The sequence below is a fragment of the Anthonomus grandis genome, chromosome 1 (assembly GCF_022605725.1).
Source record: "Anthonomus grandis grandis chromosome 1, icAntGran1.3, whole genome shotgun sequence".
NCBI lineage: Eukaryota > Metazoa > Arthropoda > Insecta > Coleoptera > Curculionidae > Anthonomus > Anthonomus grandis.
In genome coordinates, this window is record NC_065546.1 from 5,298,178 (window position 1) to 5,316,198 (window position 18,021).

The following is an 18,021-nucleotide window of genomic DNA, read 5'->3' on the forward strand; positions in this document are numbered from 1 at the left end:
ACGGTTTTCAGTTTTTGAGTCACATTATTCTAGATCTAAGAGTGGAAAACGAAAATATTTGGCTCCTTATTTAAATATTAAAATATTATACAATCTCTATAAAGAGCACTACGCGTCACCTGTCAGCAATCATGTTTTTAGAAATATTTTCAATACTCACTTCAACATCCATTTTCATGCCCCAATAACAGATAGCTGTTGCAGATGCGACGAATTCAATAATAAAATTAAAATAAGTAATAACGAAGAAAAAAAGAACTTAGAAATACAAGAAGAAATACATCTTCGAAAAGCAGAACTGGCAAGAAATTAAATGAAAAAAGATGGAGAAGAAGCATTTGTAAAAGGAAACGAGACCGTTGCTATTGCATTTGACTTGCTTCAAAAGGGTCTCAAGAGATTGGCTCTTGCCTTATCCACTATTGCAAAAATTTTGTGTCAGAAAAAAAACTTATCATGTATAGCAATCAATGTGGCGGCCAGAATCGCAATATTAAGATGGTACTCATTTGCGACTATATAACAAATTCAGCACAATTCTCTATCACTGAAATAAATCACAAGTTTTTAGTATCAGGTCACTCATACCTTCCGTGTGATCAAGATTTTGGCGTTGTAGGAAAAGAAAAAAATTTCATAAAGATGTGTTTATACCGGAGCACTGAATGACTATTATTAAAGCTGCTCGAAAGAGAAAACCATTTCGACACCTATAATTGAAATGGACAAAAAAAACATTTTGTTTTCCACGAAGAAACTGGAGGGCGCTATTACTAATAGAAAAAGCAGTACAGATGGCTCTAAGGTAGAGTGGCTAAAAATGCCAAACGAAATCCTTGTGATATAGTTGAAAATTTAGATCTGCTGTATCCATTAGGGCGTCCAATAGAAAAAAAGAAAAAAGATGACCTTATGGAACTTCTTCCATATGTCAAACTAATTTTTCATGGCTTTTACCATAACTTAAAGACATCTGCCTCAGCGATTGACGAACTGGGAGAAAACAGAGATGATGTGGCTGTGTAGGGCTCCTTGAATAGACTTTCCTAATTTTTTCATGTACTATCTGTATTATAAATATACCTTTTTGCATTATAATCTGCTTTTTTATTTAACTTTTAGAGATTTCAGAACTTAGGCCAAAATTCTAGTTCCGTTTATAAAAATAACATAGTGGCCTAACCCACATCAAAATCATTTTTTTAATAAAAAAATAATAAAATGGCTATACATTTTTAATAACTAACTAAATTTAAAACGCATTAAATCAAAAATATTATTAGAAGTTCACAAACTTTTTTAAAAACCATCATGGAAAGAGCTACTGATTTTAATTTTTAAATTACACATTTATTTAATTTTGGGGTTAGGCCATTATGATTCTTAACGCCAAATCAGATATGCTCCTTTCTTTTGTAGAGTGCGTTCGCAAATCAATGAAATGGTACAAAAAAGTATTTTTCCACTTATTAGATTGCACGGTTTTGACGGCCAATTATATAAATGCAATATCGTGCATTATGTGTCAATTGAAGATTTTCATCTAATGCTGATTAAACAAATTATCGCGAAATTTCACACACCAGTTTCCACTGGTACGGTAGGTCGCAGAGTTTTAGATGAAAACTCGGAATTGCGTCTAACTGAAAGACGCTTTGCAAATTTTATTCCATCCACTGCCCAAAAGAAGTCCACTACAAAACGATGCGTCGTTTGTACAAATTAAAAGAAGACGCGAATCATTATATGTGTCCAACCTGTGATGTAGCACTTTGTATAGTTCCCTATTTTGAAATATATCATACAAAAAAACACTTTTAGATCATGTAACTATATCGAACGTGTATCACATTTATTAAAATAAACTAGCATTTAGAAAACTATTTTGTATTTTTTTTCTGTAAATATAAAAAAAATCATTTATGAATATGGTAAATTGGACCAAACTGCTCTTGACGAATATATTCGCAAGCCGCAAAAAAATTGTAATGTTGGGCGACCACTTCAATTTAGCACCGCGCAGTGAAAGGGTTAATAAATATTTCAAAAAAATCAGATTATTGTTATCAATTAAAACTTGGAGTAGGACAAAGTAATAAATATATACAAAATGTAACAAATTTCACCGACAATTATTGTATTTATATTAATTGCTCCTTCTCACACAAAAACCGCTTATTGTGTATTTTTATTACACATTATATTTAAGATAATAATTCTATTGGGTTGACATTGCAAAGGTGAACCATTTATATTAAAAAAATCATTACATATCACTGTTTTTGTTAGTTTAATAAAAAATAAAAATAAGAACTGTATAATAATGTTGATTGAAAAGAGTAAAAATTTTTTTATATCAAAAAATGAATTAAAATCCTTTAATAGAAAATCATTTAATTTTCAATTTACTCGATATATAAAGTCACTGAGAAAAAAAACATAAAATATCAATTTCCGTAAATAACCCATTTATGTTTAATCGACCTGATAAATTTATCTTTTCCCTAATACGCCATTTTATATTTTTCAGTATACTAGATATATTACATTATAGTGTCGGTCGGCAGTTTCCATTTTTACCGTATAAAGGAAAAGAATAAAATGAAATTACTGGGGTATCAAGTCAAACGCTTTCTTATAATTCATAGTGTTCCTTTGGGGCAAACAATTTATTTTTGCCCTTTAGGGTCTCTTGAGCCAACGATTTTTCCCTATAACTTCTTGAAAATTTTTATTATTGATGGTAACGATTTATTTTTTATTGGGATTTTATATATATAAAATATAGAAAGGTTCAGAATATTTTTTGGTAAAAGCAAATAAAAGTATTAGAACTCACGGGAAAAGTAGAGAAATTACGTAAGAAAACAATCAATCAATCAATCAATCTTTACGAAAGAAGATTTTTTAATAGTAATGTTAAATGGAATTTGTTTTTCATCTGATGTTTTAAAAAATTTAATTCAAAATCATGTTGATACAAACACTTTAGTGATGACAAGCCCTTATACTTATTTAAACCATAATGTTATCTATAATAGTAATAAGGCCCTTTATCGTACTTGTCATGCAAATAATATTAATCTGTATGGGATTTTAGAATCTAATCACGCCAGTAACTTTGGTTCAGACTTGGAATCATTATTACATGCACATATTTTCAAATATTTTAAAATTAATATTTCATCGAATAAATTGTCTTTGAATCATCAAATTAATGAGTCTGAACTGATCGTGAATTGAATTCTTCTTTTTTATAGACATGTCCACGAAGGTTGAATCTCATTCATGTTCACATTCTACTAGTAAGATTGAAATAAGCTCTTCGAAAAGCTTAAGTATCTTTATTCTTAATATACAATCCCTAAAAAACAAGATGGATGAGCTTCATCTTTTGCTGGACACATGTAATTTTCCTGATATTGTACTTCTGACTGAGCACTGGTTGAGGCCTAGTGAATGTTTTTTAATATCTGATTATGTTCCTATATCAAATTTTTGTCGTCAACAATCTATACATGGAGGAACCATGATCTTGGCTAGGCAAACAATTGAAACGATTTTTTGTAATATTGATAAGTATGATAATCTTCTGTTAGAGAATGTTTTTGAATTCTCTCTTTCTTTTTGTAAGCGTTTTAATTTATATATTCTTTGTGTTTATAGGCCACCTACAGGAGATATTGCTATGTTTCTGGACAAACTTGATTCTCTTTTATCCCAGTTGTCCCGACACTCTAAGGTTATATTGGCTGGTGACTTTAATATCAACTACACTGATAAAACCTTGCCACGTACTTCTCTTTTAAGTATTTTAAATTCTTACGACTTGAAAATGCACGTTCTTTCTCCCACACGAATAACTTCTTTATCTGCAACTACAACCGACTATTTCTGTACAAATTTTGATGACGTTTTATTGCTTTCCTTGCCTCAAAAAACCTACTTGATACAGACAACTCTAAAAACTTTCTGCATGAATAGATAAAATGTGTATCTTTACACATGGGACACACTACATTAGGGCATGAGTGTAGAGCATTTTGGGTTATTAAAGTTTTACGTTCATAGGATTTTTCAAACTTACTAAGAAACTTTTTATTATTAAGTTTAAAATCCAAAGATTCTAAAAAGCAACATCGCTGAGATAAGAACGTTAAAAAATCCTGGATTGTTGGCATTTCAATATCTTTAGTGAAAGTTTCCTATTCCTTTCGGGTTGAAAAATCTAATTTTGAGTTCAACAGGTATATGACAGGCGTGCACCATTGTTTTACTGGTTCCCCGAGGTTTTGTAAAGATTTAAAGTGGTTTTGGAATAGGTCTAAGAATTTTCGTAGTTGAATGTGGGATTCGTCTTTGATAACAGGCAATTCAAAAATGCATTTAATGTGGGAATGTATGATTGCCTTTTTATTTTCATATCTCTCTTGCAATAAAGACCATGCTGTAGCATAACTATGCTCGGTAGCTGCCAATGAGCTAATGATTTGAGCTGCCTCTCCCTGCAGGGTAGATTGTAAATAATAAAATTTTTCCACATTGTTAATTTTTGTACTTATGTCTATTAAAGAGAGAAATGTGTCCTTAAAGTTAGTCCATGCCTCATAAGAGCCATTAAATTTAGGTAGGGGTATAGGGGGCAAACGAGGACCATATGGATATATTGATTGAAAGGTGGGTAAATGTGGGATTGAGCTTAAGTCTGGCTGCACACTTGCATTAATAAGTTTATCAATTCTTTCTAGAGTTGCTTTGGCATTGGATACAGTTTCATAAAATAAATTTTCAAATTCAGTACGCTCTTGCTCTTGGCTATCTGATTCTTCGAAATCATTAGCCAAGCACAATTGCTTAATTTTTAGCTGAATAATTTTAAATTCACTAAGAATTGTTAGTGCATCGTGTTGAGCTAAAAGAATATTATATTCCTCTACCTGAGCTTTAGACCGCTCCTGGGATGAGTCATTTAGACCGACATTACTTCTTTGCTTTTTGTTTGTCATTTTTATTATTTATGGTAGGCTTAATGAGGTTAATCAGAAAGGTAAAGGCTAGTAAACGAAAGAAGAAAAATATAAGTATTAAATCAAGTGAGTAAATCAGTTAATTGGATAGCCTAAAGGCCTGTCTAAGGCGGGTTATAGGCAGCTATGCTTTATATTGTTTGAATTAAATAACATAACACATACCTAAACACTAAACAAGTAACATACCTCACTCGGTAGATTTGTTATTAAATAGTGGATAAAAATAAAACAAATATGTATAAATTAAAAGAGGTGGTTCAAATGGCATTAATATTGCATTAAGGATAAGTGGGATGATGGAAAATGGACTAACCTTATTTTTTCTGACTCTGAATTCGTCAGCTTCAATTGTATCAATTATTACAACATATTTCACAATGCAATGCTTCGCATTTTCGGGTTTTCACGGCGGCCATGTTTCCCGTTTGCAACTGGATCACTGGTTTACATGGCGGCTGCCGGCGTTATTTCTTGGTTATATCCGTATAGGAAGGACCAATGTAATTTTTTGGGATTCTTGTGTTGCCCCTGGCTGGGCTAAGATATTCCCAATATCGGTTTAATAAAAAAGGCTACTCAATTTTACAGTTTGCCTTTAATGGCTTGAGTTACAATTGAGTTATTGAGAACTAAAAAATACTGCTTCACAGCCTCTCTCTTCGATTCTCCCATCGACTCGTCGCGATTGCGCAGGTTAAAGCGGAGAACACATATACGCGATCACGACCACGATCGCGATCACGATCGCGATGGCGATCCTTGCGTTCAGAAGGGGTGGACACATATCCGCGATCGCGATTAGGCTCAGTCGAAGTGCACGCATACATAAACAGCTTATTTTAAATCTGAGGGCGGGTTAAAAGTGTCAATGGAGGATTTTGAGGAAGAGGCACTACTTCTTGCAATATTATTGGATGAAGATGAAAATTGCAATAATGATAGGCGAAGGTAATCTCAAATTGTCTAATTACTTCTCGTCCATTAGACAAGAATCCACTTTTTATTCTGTTTTTTTAGGATAAAAAGACGGAACGTCTGGGTACACGAGATTAATAAAAAACGTAAGGACGAAGGCGAATTTCATAGGTTATATCCTGAGCTCCGTAGAGACGAAAATTGATTCTATACTTACTTTAGAATGAATTTTGAATGTTTTGATAAAATAATAAATCTTATCAAGGACGATATTACAAAACAAGAAACTACATTTAGAGAACCGATTGGCGCAACAGAACGATTAGCCGTCACATTAAGGTAAGTCATAAACATTTTGTAAGCAAGTATATTATTCCAAAGTAATATAAAGAAATTAAAGAAAAAAACACATTTTATGGAGTTAGATGGTGGTTTTACACAGATCCTCATACCAAGTTGCACCGGAAGAATTCAGGTCATTAGAACTTCCAGGTAGATTGCTTGGGTTTGATAATTCGTGATAAATCCATTTCGTAAGATGAAGAAGCGGAAGCCCTTGAATAACTTGACCCTGGCCGGCTTTGCTCCTGAGCTTCCGCCTCCTGTGCGAGTTCTTCTTCCATAATTAATTTAGCAATTTTAAATTTAATTACAATCTGCCGTCGATTCGATAGTCTCTTCACGCTTGCAGTATATCCTTGAAATGTTAGATCTATGCTGTTGCAGTTACTTTTGATGTCAGAGTGCCTTTCATTTAAGTACTTAATAACTTTATCAGCAGATGATGAATTGTTGGGTGCTGGAAGTTCCATCGATTTTCTTTTTTTCTCTGGTCTTCGATTATGACATGAAATTTGCTTCGATGTTTCTTGGTCAGTACTTGCTTCGCTTAGTATGTTTTCAGTCATTTGTGTAGCTTTATTTTGAACGTCAGATGCTTCAATTTCTTCACTTACTCCTATGTTGGTAAAAAACATCTTGTCGGACTTGCATTGTCTTATTTATTTAATGTAACACGACGTTTCGGTTGGTAAGTATTGGATATGATGGAATTTTAGGACGGATGGCGAGTCAAACAAAAACACAGTATTAAGAAACACTTCTAGTTTATTAAACATCTAAGATGAACTTAATTTATACTTATTACATACCTTAATTATTATTTAGCACAGAGCATCAAAACAACAAAAGAACCAAAGCCACACACCCACTATATCATTGTCAATTACCACCCTCGCAGCTGTTCAGCATAAGATCAGCCCAATTCACATCTGCAACCATCGCCACGGCATACGTTGTATTAATAAGCCCAATCAATAGGTGGCGCTACCTGAATAAAGTATGTGCAAAGCACTTTATTTCTGACACTCCCTCCCTTTGCGCATACTTCATTTACAAACAAATTAAACAAAAAAAAACTCATATCTACAATCGATATACGATTATGAACACATAACATTTAACATATAAAAATAAAAAAATAACTCTATCGTCTACTGCGCTACTTCTGCTTGGGAGTTAGTTCACTGATCTGTAAACATAATATATAAAAAATATCACATAATTTGAACTTCAAAGAAATCTATATTATTCATCAATCTATTTAAACTTCTAAATTGAATAATTTATTTCGTAATTTAATATGAGAAGTTGATGCTAAAGGTTTTGTCATGATATCAGCTATGTTTTCTTTAGTTGATATCCATTCAACATTTATTTTACCCTGCAAGACACAAGATTTTACATAGTCACCATGGGTCTCAGCCATTGGTGGTTTTCGACCTGTCTTTTCACGTTTTTCCAGGTTTGACTTAATATTTTCAACATCATCGTCAAAATCTTTAAGTTTGTGACTACCTTGCTTCTTAGTGCAGTCTCCAGCTGACTTGTTGTCACACCAAATAGTGATTGGATAATTAGTTCTACCTGTCATGTCTCTAACAGCTTTGTCTAAAGAAATAACTTCTTTACAAGCTTCACTCATAGCAAGATATTCTGCCTGACATGTAGAAGTAGTAGGTGAAGATTGTTTGTGACTTCTCCAAGCTACTGTATCACCATAAAGTTGGATTACATATCCACTTGTTGATGCTGAATTTTCCTGATCTCTAAAGCTAGCGTCTGTCATAGCTTCTAACTTATCAAAATTACTAGTATATTTTAAGCCTAAGTTAGTTGTTCCTCTAAGATATCGGAAAATTCTTTTTACTTCTGTCCAATCTTCCTCTGTTGGCTGGTTTTGTTTTCTAGACAATACATTCACAGAATACGCTATATCGGGCCTTGTAGCTCCTGCTAGATACAACAAGCTGCCTATAGCTTCTCTGTAGGGTATATTTGTTAAAACATACTTATTTTCCTCTACTTCATTTTCTCTACCTCTAAGGTTTCTGTTTTTGACTTGTCTAGTTATCATAGGTGTGTCTTGCGCATTACATGTCTTCATATTGAACCTCTCTAAAATCTTCTCTGTATATTCAGATTGGGTAATCATCATTTCTTTCTTTTCTCTATTTCTTTTGATCTTTAAACCCAGAAAATTTTCTGGTTCACCCAAATCTTTCATCTCAAAGGTGTTATTGAAATGAGTAGTAATCTCTTGTAGCTTTTCAGGATCGTTACTCGCAGTGATCATATCATCAACATATAATATAACGAAAGCAACCTTTCCATCTTTTCTCCAAGTAAACAAACAAGGTTCATTTATGTCGTTTTCAAGACTTAATTTGACTGCTTCTTCTGAGAATCTTTCATACCATCTTTTTGACTAATTTTTAATCCATACAAGGCTTTGTTAAGTTTCCATACTTTGGTCTTTTTAACTTCTAAGTTACATACATAACCTTCAGGAATTTCCATATAAATGGGATCTTTTAGTTCACCATTTAAGAAGGCAGTTTTAACATCAGATTGTTTTGCATCTAGATTTTCTTTATTAATTATTGATAAAGCTGACCTTACTAATGGAAGTCCTGATACAGGTGCATATGTTTCTGAAATTTCATAATCATTTTTATCTTGAAATCCTTTGATAACTAATCTACCTTTGTATATAACATTTCCCTCTTTGCCCGTCTTTTTAAGAAAAACCCATCTAGAATCTAAAACTTTTATGTTTTCAGGTCGATCAACAATCTCAAAGACATTATTCCTTTCTATAGATCTTATTTCTTCTTTTGTTGCTGCGTTCCATTCAACTCTCTCCTCACTTGACATTGCTTCATTATAATTTTGAGGGTCTTTGTTGATTGAAGCTAGCATGGCATGTCTTATTTCATCATCTACTTTAAATGTTTCTACCTCTTTAGTTATTGTGGCATATACAAAGTTATCATCTTTGTTGGATTTTGCTTTTCTTAAAGAGATTCTCATTTTCTTTGAAGAAACCTCATTTTGTGCATTAACTTCTAAATTATGCTTGTTAGGTCTACCTCTTTTAGCCTTTTTGTTTGATAAACTCTTGTCAGTATTTTCTGATTCTTCCTCAACATCTAACTCAGCCTCTTTTCCATCTACATCTAACTTGTCTTCTTCTTCTACTTCTATAACTTTAGTATTTTTAGTTGTACTCACATCTTTGTACACTAATTTTTCATTAAACCTTACATGCCTCGAGTTTAGAAATTTGCCAGAACTTGGTTCCCACAGGGTGTATCCTGTTCGTGAGTAACCAACTAATATTGCTTTTATGGCTTTCTCAGAAAACTTTGTTTCAACCATAGGAAGTTTTGCATAAGCTAAACAACCAAATCTTTTTATTTTGTCAAAGTGTGTATTGAGTTTCGGGTTGAGTTTATTTATTGGTGGTTCAAATTTGTTGGTTTTATGTGGTGTTCTGTTATACATATTCACAGCTGTTTCAGCGGCAAGGATCCAAAATGTTTTTGGCAATCCTGAGTCAATTAACAAGGCTGTTATTTTGTGCTGTATAGTTTTATTAAATCGTTCTGCAACCCCATTTAACTCTGGTGTATATGGAGGTGCATAATCTCCCTCTATAGATTCTTTTTTCATTACATCTGTAAACTCACCACCAACAAACTCTTTTGCATTATCTGTTCTTATATAACAAACCTTTTCATTTGTATCTCTTAAATTTCTAACTGTTTTAATAAACTCTTCTAACTTACTTCCTGCTTCATTTTTATTTTTAATGGAATATATTTTAGCAAACCTCGAATAATCATCTATAAATACTATCATATACTGAAAACTACCTGGGAACGAAGTTATTTTAAATTTTCCCATAGTATCTACATGAATAGTATGTAATGGTCTATCTGCTCGTACTCTATTTTCTTTAAAAGGTAATTTTTCCATTTTAGCTAAAATACATGTTTCACATTGTAAAATATTTTCATCAAATTTTATATTTTTCAACATTTCGTTAGACTTCTTTAATTCTTTTAAATAATTCAAACTAGGATGCCCTAATCTTATGTGCCATAACATGCCTTCATCTAATTTTAATGTTTTGTTAACATGTTGTGTCTTCCACTCAGTAGATTTAATATTATTAAATTCTTCTATGGCATTAGTTGAATTTAAATCTAAAATCTTTCTATTCAATATGTGTTCATCTAACATGAAATCTGTGCATTTATCTATTTTATTGCTGTTTACATCGTCCTCTATGAGTTTCTCTTTTTGAATCTCCCTCCCAATCTCAGACGAATTTAAATTTAAGGAATCTCGATTTTCTCCCTCCGTCTTTTGCACTTGTGCATCATCTATATCATTTAAAATTGTATGAGATTGTTCAGGAAACTCATCTAGAGACACAATTTCAGCAATACATGAGTATGTTGTATAATCAGATATTGCATCGTCTATATTAGATTTTACCTCTAAAGTTATGAGCCAATTTGGTTTAACATATTTACCTGTTAGATATTTTTCACCAGTTTCTTTCTCAAAAATTTCTAACTTATCATCATCTAAATATATGCCTAAACCTGCATCAGCGAAACGTCTTAAAGATATTAAATTATTAGCTATGTTTTCAGCCGACAATACATTAGTTAATTTTATTACACTTAATTTTGATTTTAAATACAAGTCACCTTTGCCATCTATCTCTATATCAGCTGATTTATTTTTATTTGCACTTTTTATTACCTCACCTGTACAATGTTCAAAATTACTTAAAATAAAGCTTTTGTTAATAATATGCTCAGTTGCTCCTGAGTCCGCAATAAATGTAATGTTGTTAGTGTTATCATTAATAGTTAAATGTGTTCCTGTGTTGTTTGCGTTTGGTATCTTGTCCCCTTCTTTTTGCTTTATTTTCAAGTTCCCTCGACCTCTAAAATTGCCTCTAGCTCTGCCTCTAAAGTTTCCTCGGAACGTAGCTCTACCATTGCCTCTAACTCTACCTCTATCAGTTGTGAAGTTTTGCTTCTTCATCAATCCTCTATTGGACGTACCAGCATTAAATTGAAAACATGTTTTTCCATTATGATTTGTTATCTGTTTGCATTTATAACAAAACCATTGGTTAGTGTCTTTCAATGGGCAATCATTTTGAAAATGATAATTTTTATTACATCTGAAGCATTTTAATTCATTTTCTTTGTCAGATTTAAATCGTTTTGCTTGATGTACTACTACATCTTGCTGATAATTTTTATTACTTCCAGACTGTCTTTCTGCTTCTAGTTCCAATAAAGTGGCTTTTAACTCTTCTAAAGTCATGTTTTTCTTTGTGACTCTTCTATATGTTACATCAGATGCCCTGATCTCTGGAACTGCATCACAAACAGCTTGATAAAAAGCAGACCTCTTTTCTTCATCTTCTAGAGGGACAGCATTTACACAAGCTTCATATTCAGTTATAATGCTATCAAATTTATTACAAAATTCTTCTACTTTCTCATTTTTCTGCAATCTTATACTGTATAATTTTGCTCTGACTGATGAATGTGTTACATTTTTCTCAACACGTTTAGATTCTTTTAGCATTTCAATAATTTCTCTGGGATCTTGTGTATTAAGAATCTTCTTGTAGTACTTATCATCTATATGACCAGTAATAATTTCTCTTACTATTTGTTTTCTCTTCAGAGAAGTTTGTTCATCTATATTAACTGGACCTTCTACAGTTCCATCTATTACATCTAACAACTCTTTAGAATTCAAATCTGATTTAAGTTTATCAAACCAGATATTTATGTCACCCTTTTGAGTTAAAATGTAATTTCTTTTAACATGATAATTTTGCGACTTTTTATTTGAATCTAAAGTTTCCTTTAATGTTGTTAATGATTGACTTAAGACTTTTGTGACATCTAGTTGTGTAATATTTTGGTCAAGAACTTCATCAGTCACTTGTGGTCGTATTTCTTCTACTCTAGATGAACTCTCCATACGGCTCTGTCCTCTATTTGTTATTCTGAATCTTTCGGCTTCTAGAAAATTTTCTGAAACCATCCGGACATGCTCCATCAAGATTTTCATTGATTCTATACTTTTATTTTGTAACTCTAAGTTCTGCCTTTGCATTTGCAGCAACTTAAACATTTCTGAGCTGGTAGAACTTCTATGTAGAGTCTCTGTAGCCTCTTGGTCTGCAGTTGACTCTGTTGTGGCTGTTGATGTTGTAGCTACGGTGGTTGTATTAGTAGCGATTGACATGACAGAGCTTACAGACACTCCTTGCTCTAAAAAGGACAGTAAACAATTTCATCTATAAAGTTTGGATTTCATACAAACATATGAATTAAATTCATATCCATACGTCTATTAAATTGTTTACTCATCAAAAAAAAAAAAATTTTACCTGCATTTATTTGGCCAACTGTCAGGTTTATTGGAGTATCAGTTTGAATTACCTCATTGCCATCGAGTGTTGGTTGCTCTGCATTTCCACTCATGATTTATTCTTTCTTTTTTTTTCTCTTATCTTCTACAATCTAAGAGAAAAAAAAAATACCAAACTTATTTTGAGGTAATTATTTCTCATCCGTTATGATCGCACAGCAAGTCATAAAAGATTTGAAATCAGTCGTTATTTTTACGTACACCAATATGCAACACGCACACCTTCTTACCCAGTAACGTAGCACAGCATACGAAACATTTGAAAAAGGCCGTACGGGCACATGTAACACATTAGCTGAACGCTCGAAATAACAACTGTGTAATCGAATCAAAGCTACTTTCTGTACCACAGATTTCACCATAAAAACGATTATTTTTATTTATTCATTTTACAATAACTATCCATTTACATACTCATGTCATACTTTAAAAAAAATATATAACTAAATATGCAATGCTCAATACTCTATTTGTAAAATAAAATTAAAACTTTTGTTTCATTTTTTTAAAATACTAGATATAGTTTTTAAATTGCATTTACTTCGAACAATTTACTATCTAAACTTCTTGAAACATCTACCACAGCCATCTTTATTTTAATTTAGTAGTAAAGGGGCTGTGCATCTACATCTACAAGTCTATACACATAATAGTATGTGGTAAGTTTTATTTACTTCAACCAATCGATATCTAAACTTCTACTTCTAAAAACATCTATGGATATAGTATGTAAATTGCATTTACATCTAACAATTTACATCCCAATTTCTATAAGCCACTTAATAAAATAAACTATATCTTTTGCATGTCAATTCATCAACAATTTTTGTTTTTATTAAAACATTATTTTAATCATTTCTTCTTAAAGATTTTGAAAATTCTCTCTTTTGTGCAATCCACTATCGTTATTTTACTTTATTGATACATAAAGTAAAACTAAACCACCAATTAACGATAGAATATGAGAATTTTTTTTTTTAACTTTCTGCAAAAACTTGTGATTTTTCACACTATGTTTTTAACCTCACACTTTTCTTGGAGAACTTATGTTCTATTTTTAGACATAAAAAAAATAACTTTTTATTCTAAAAACTATAAATTTTCGTCTAACCTTCTAGAATAGGTATGAACTATGTTTAACTCTGCCCATCCTTTTTTTTTCTTTAATTTAAAAAATATTTTCAGTGGAAGCGTGCTGGGCCCATAACCTATTGGATATGATGGAATTTTAGGACGGATGGCGAGTCAAACAAAAACACAGTATTAAGAAACACTTCTAGTTTATTAAACATCTAAGATGAACTTAATTTATACTTATTACATACCTTAATTATTATTTAGCACAGAGCATCAAAACAACAAAAGAACCAAAGCCACACACCCACTATATCATTGTCAATTACCACCCTCGCAGCTGTTCAGCATAAGATCAGCCCAATTCACATCTGCAACCATCGCCACGGCATACGTTGTATTAATAAGCCCAATCAATAGGTGGCGCTCCCTGAATAAAGTATGTGCAAAGCACTTTATTTCTGACAGTAAGTATCTCCAATCGTTATCAAGTGTATCAGTTTACACTTGATAACAGTTGGAGATACTTACCAACCGAAACGTCGTGTTACATTAAATAAATAAGACAATGCAAGTCCGACAAGATGTTTTCACTGTACCATTGTCTACCACCTTCAAAAACATCCTATGTTGGTATCAGCAATATTAGAATCTGTTACAGCAAATTGTAAGAAAGGTCAAAAACTTTCCATATGCTGTGCCCAAGGCCAGGCTTTATAGCGAGAGATCGACTTAGCTGCTTGTCCAGCTCGGGTTTTCTCGGAGCGTAAGTGTTTTGAGAAACAATCCTTCAATTTTTTCCAGCGCTTCTTTAAATCGTCGCCTGCAAATAAAAATAGTACACCATTAAAACATGCCCGTTTAAATAAATCTAAATTAACAATGAAATATTTTTTGCTAATACCTTTTGCTGAAATATTTTTTATGTCCTACTCGTATAATATTATTTTATAACATCATAGTTACCAGACATATTAAATGCTATATAATACCCTAGGGCATTAACAGAAATAACTAATTAATAAATCATTCTAAAACCTTTTAAATTCTTTATTGTATAAGTCTTTTGACTGCTTGGGAATGAGATTTGCCACAGCTTTGGCAGCATTTAGGGAGGTTTTATTCGATATTTATGAAAAATTTATGATTTTATATGAAATTAATTAAGTTTTGACTTTGACACTTAACAATAATGAACATACTTTGTTTATTTAGCAACTATGTAGGTAAAAATTTCGTGATTTTAATTTTTCTTTTAATTTAACTTGGAATTTTATGAAGTAGGACATAAAATATGGTATGTACCACGGGCATTACTTGATGTCTATATCCACGGGCAACTCACAAATCGGGCCAAAGGCCCTCTGCTTTGTAAGATTGTTGCCTTCGGGGGCATAAACATCTTCATAATACCCTTACAACATAAATAACTATTGGTATCAGAAAGAGAAGACACCATATTTTTTCTAGATTTTTGGCAACCGGCGACTCTTACAAAACAATCGGTCACAGTTTTCGATTGGGATTTTCAACAGTTGCTATAATTGTTGAAGAGGTTTGCACTGTTATATGGAGTAAACTGCAGCCAATTTATATGCCAGAGCCCACACAAGAGGTATGGGAAAAATCAGTTTTGGGCTATGAAAACTTATGGCAATTTCCCAACTGTTTAGGAAGCATAGACGGGAAGCACGTGACAATCAGGTGTCCCCAAAATAGTGGATCAAATTATTTTTCCTACTTAAAAAAATTTTCAATCGTTCTCATGGCGATTGTTGACCCTGAATATAAATTTATTTGTGTAGATGTTGGTGCCTGTGGTAAAAATAGTGATGGAGGTATCTTCGAGCAATCTGCTATGGGAAGAAGATTTGAAAATGGCACATTTAATATTCCTCTCAACAGGCCATTTGCCGGTAAATATGATCAGGTTCCATGTGTTTTGATAGGGGATGAAGCTTTTACCTTAAGTACTTACTTAATGAGACCATTTCCCTACAGACAAGCGAGATATGACCGTAATAAAGAAAAATTCAATTACCATCTATGTAAAGCTCGTCGCGTTGTGGAAAACGCTTTTGGCATACTGGCACACAAATGGAGATTTTTTTTTAGACCCTTAGAAGTAAAAGTTAACACGGCTACAAAGCTTGTAAAAACAGCCTGTGTATTACACAACTTTTTACGGGAAAAAAATATTGACCAAAAATATCTTAATCTACAAGAACACAATGATATGCCAGTACAGGTATTCCATCCCTTGCCAGTTGATAGAAGAAGAGCGGTAAACCTAGTGTTTGGGATACGTGAAAAATTTGTTTCCCATTTCAGTAATTTGTAAAAGTATGTCACTCATAATAAACTTACACATATTATGTCCAAAAGTATGAAATTGTTAAGTATTTTTCTTGATATTTAAGATTTTACTTCTTGGTTTATTTAAACATTCTTTAATTACTTTACAACACGACTTGAACAGTGTACAGGGTGTCTCCAATTCGTGCCTCAATATGGGGAACTCCGTAACTATGGGTGATCTCCATAACAGGATTGGTTAAATTAGACAAAAGTTGCGCATTTTTAGGTCTAACTATCGTTAGGCATATTGCCATTGCCGGCATATTTGCCATTTAAAAGATTAATAAAACCCGAACGGTCCCGAAGATAAAAAGAAAAAAAAACAAAATGTTGAAAATTTGATTTAATGTTTTTCTAAGCTTCTTTGTGATCTAATTTTAAAATACGACGATAGTTTTTTCAATTTTTTTTGGAACCGTTCGGGTTTTATTAATTTTTTAAATGTCATATTATTATTAGGCTCAAAATTTCGCAACTTTTCTATAATTTAACCAACCTCCCATAGTTACGGAGTTCCCCATGTTGAGCCACGAATTTGAGACATCCTGTACAATAAATTAATTTATTTATTTATATGTGTAGCTAAGTATAAATTAACAAATATATTATGTGTATACAAAACAATAGTTTATTACTTACCAGTATGATGATTTCCCATATCCTTGGCAATGTCGTCCCATACTTTATTTTTAATACGAACATTCTTATAATCACGATGTGCCATATCGAATAAAACATCATGTTTCTTTACATGTTCAATAAATTCTTCCGTGAAATCGGCCATTTTTTAACTTACGATCCGCGATCAACGTAACCTGCTGCGTTTGATCGCCGCTGCTCGCTTTCTGGCGAGGAACGCGCGATCGAACGCTGCAGAACGCCACCGTATCGCTAACAGGTCGCGACAAGTATGTGCGGCTACATTTCTTTACTTTGGACGCGTCTGATCGCCATCGTGATCGTGATCGCGATCGTGGTCGTGATCGCGTATATGTGTTCTCCGCTTAAAGCGGAGAACTTCGATTGGCCTCGGGCAGGCCGATCACGTGACGCAAAGTAGAGTACATATTGTCTCGTGTCCTTGTTTCTCGCATTATGCAATAAAGGATCGAGTAACGCAGGAATGATAAATTAAATTTAGCTTTTATACAGTGTCGCACCATTAAACAAATAACTTAAATTAAATAAAACTAATCAAGAGGTTTCCCGAAAGGCGAATCCCAGCTCACACACTTTTTGAAAGGGTCAATCAACGGCTCAGGGAGACTGGCTCCGTTAAAATAAAACGCCAAGATAATGGCGCGCAAAGGAACATCCGAATCCCGGATTTTGAGGAAGAAGTGCTTCAGCGATTTGAAGATAACCCATTAAGTACTCGAGCAGTAGCTGATGCGATGCATGTAAATCATGTTAGGGTATGGAACGTTGTTAAGGAACAGCTTCTTCCGCCCTACCACCTGCAAAAGGTGCAATCATTAGGATCCAATGATTTTATGCCCCGCGTGAATTTTTGCCAGTGGTTTCTTGACCGGTGTTGTTATGTTGCCTTTGGAGAAAACTACCCGTTAAAACCTACTAACAACGGTTCGTTAAATAAAAGGCCAAAAAAAACTGAATTTAACCCTTTACTCTAAAAATGGTAGCAGATTATTCTCACGAAAGATTACACTAGGTACGGTTACAAAGAAATAAACTATACTTATTGCTTAGAATCTGATTGCATAAAAACAAAACGAACGCCCGCGGCAAACCGATCATAAAAGTAATAAAAATACCGTTCTCCAACTTAAAACTCGACTTGAACTGCTTTTTAAAACCGATCCTA

The 18,021-nt window shown here is 32.9% G+C and overlaps 2 protein-coding genes across 2 annotated transcripts; one reads left to right on the forward strand and one right to left on the reverse strand.

Moving 5' to 3' along the window:
* Positions 1–8,150: 8,150 nt before the first annotated feature.
* LOC126742103 (uncharacterized) lies at positions 8,151–13,089 on the reverse strand. The gene is made up of 3 exons (XM_050448647.1): positions 12,724–13,089; positions 11,069–12,604; positions 8,151–8,191 (listed from the first exon to the last, which is right to left on the reverse strand). Exons 1-3 carry the CDS (start codon positions 12,815–12,817, stop codon positions 8,151–8,153), a joined length of 1,671 nt encoding a protein of 556 aa, XP_050304604.1. The 5' UTR covers positions 12,818–13,089.
* A 1,441-nt stretch (positions 13,090–14,530) lies between these two features.
* On the forward strand, positions 14,531–16,179 carry LOC126742109 (uncharacterized). The gene is made up of 3 exons (XM_050448660.1): positions 14,531–14,604; positions 15,309–15,775; positions 15,845–16,179. Exons 1-3 carry the CDS (start codon positions 14,531–14,533, stop codon positions 16,177–16,179), a joined length of 876 nt encoding a protein of 291 aa, XP_050304617.1.
* The last annotated feature ends 1,842 nt before the right edge of the window (positions 16,180–18,021 follow it).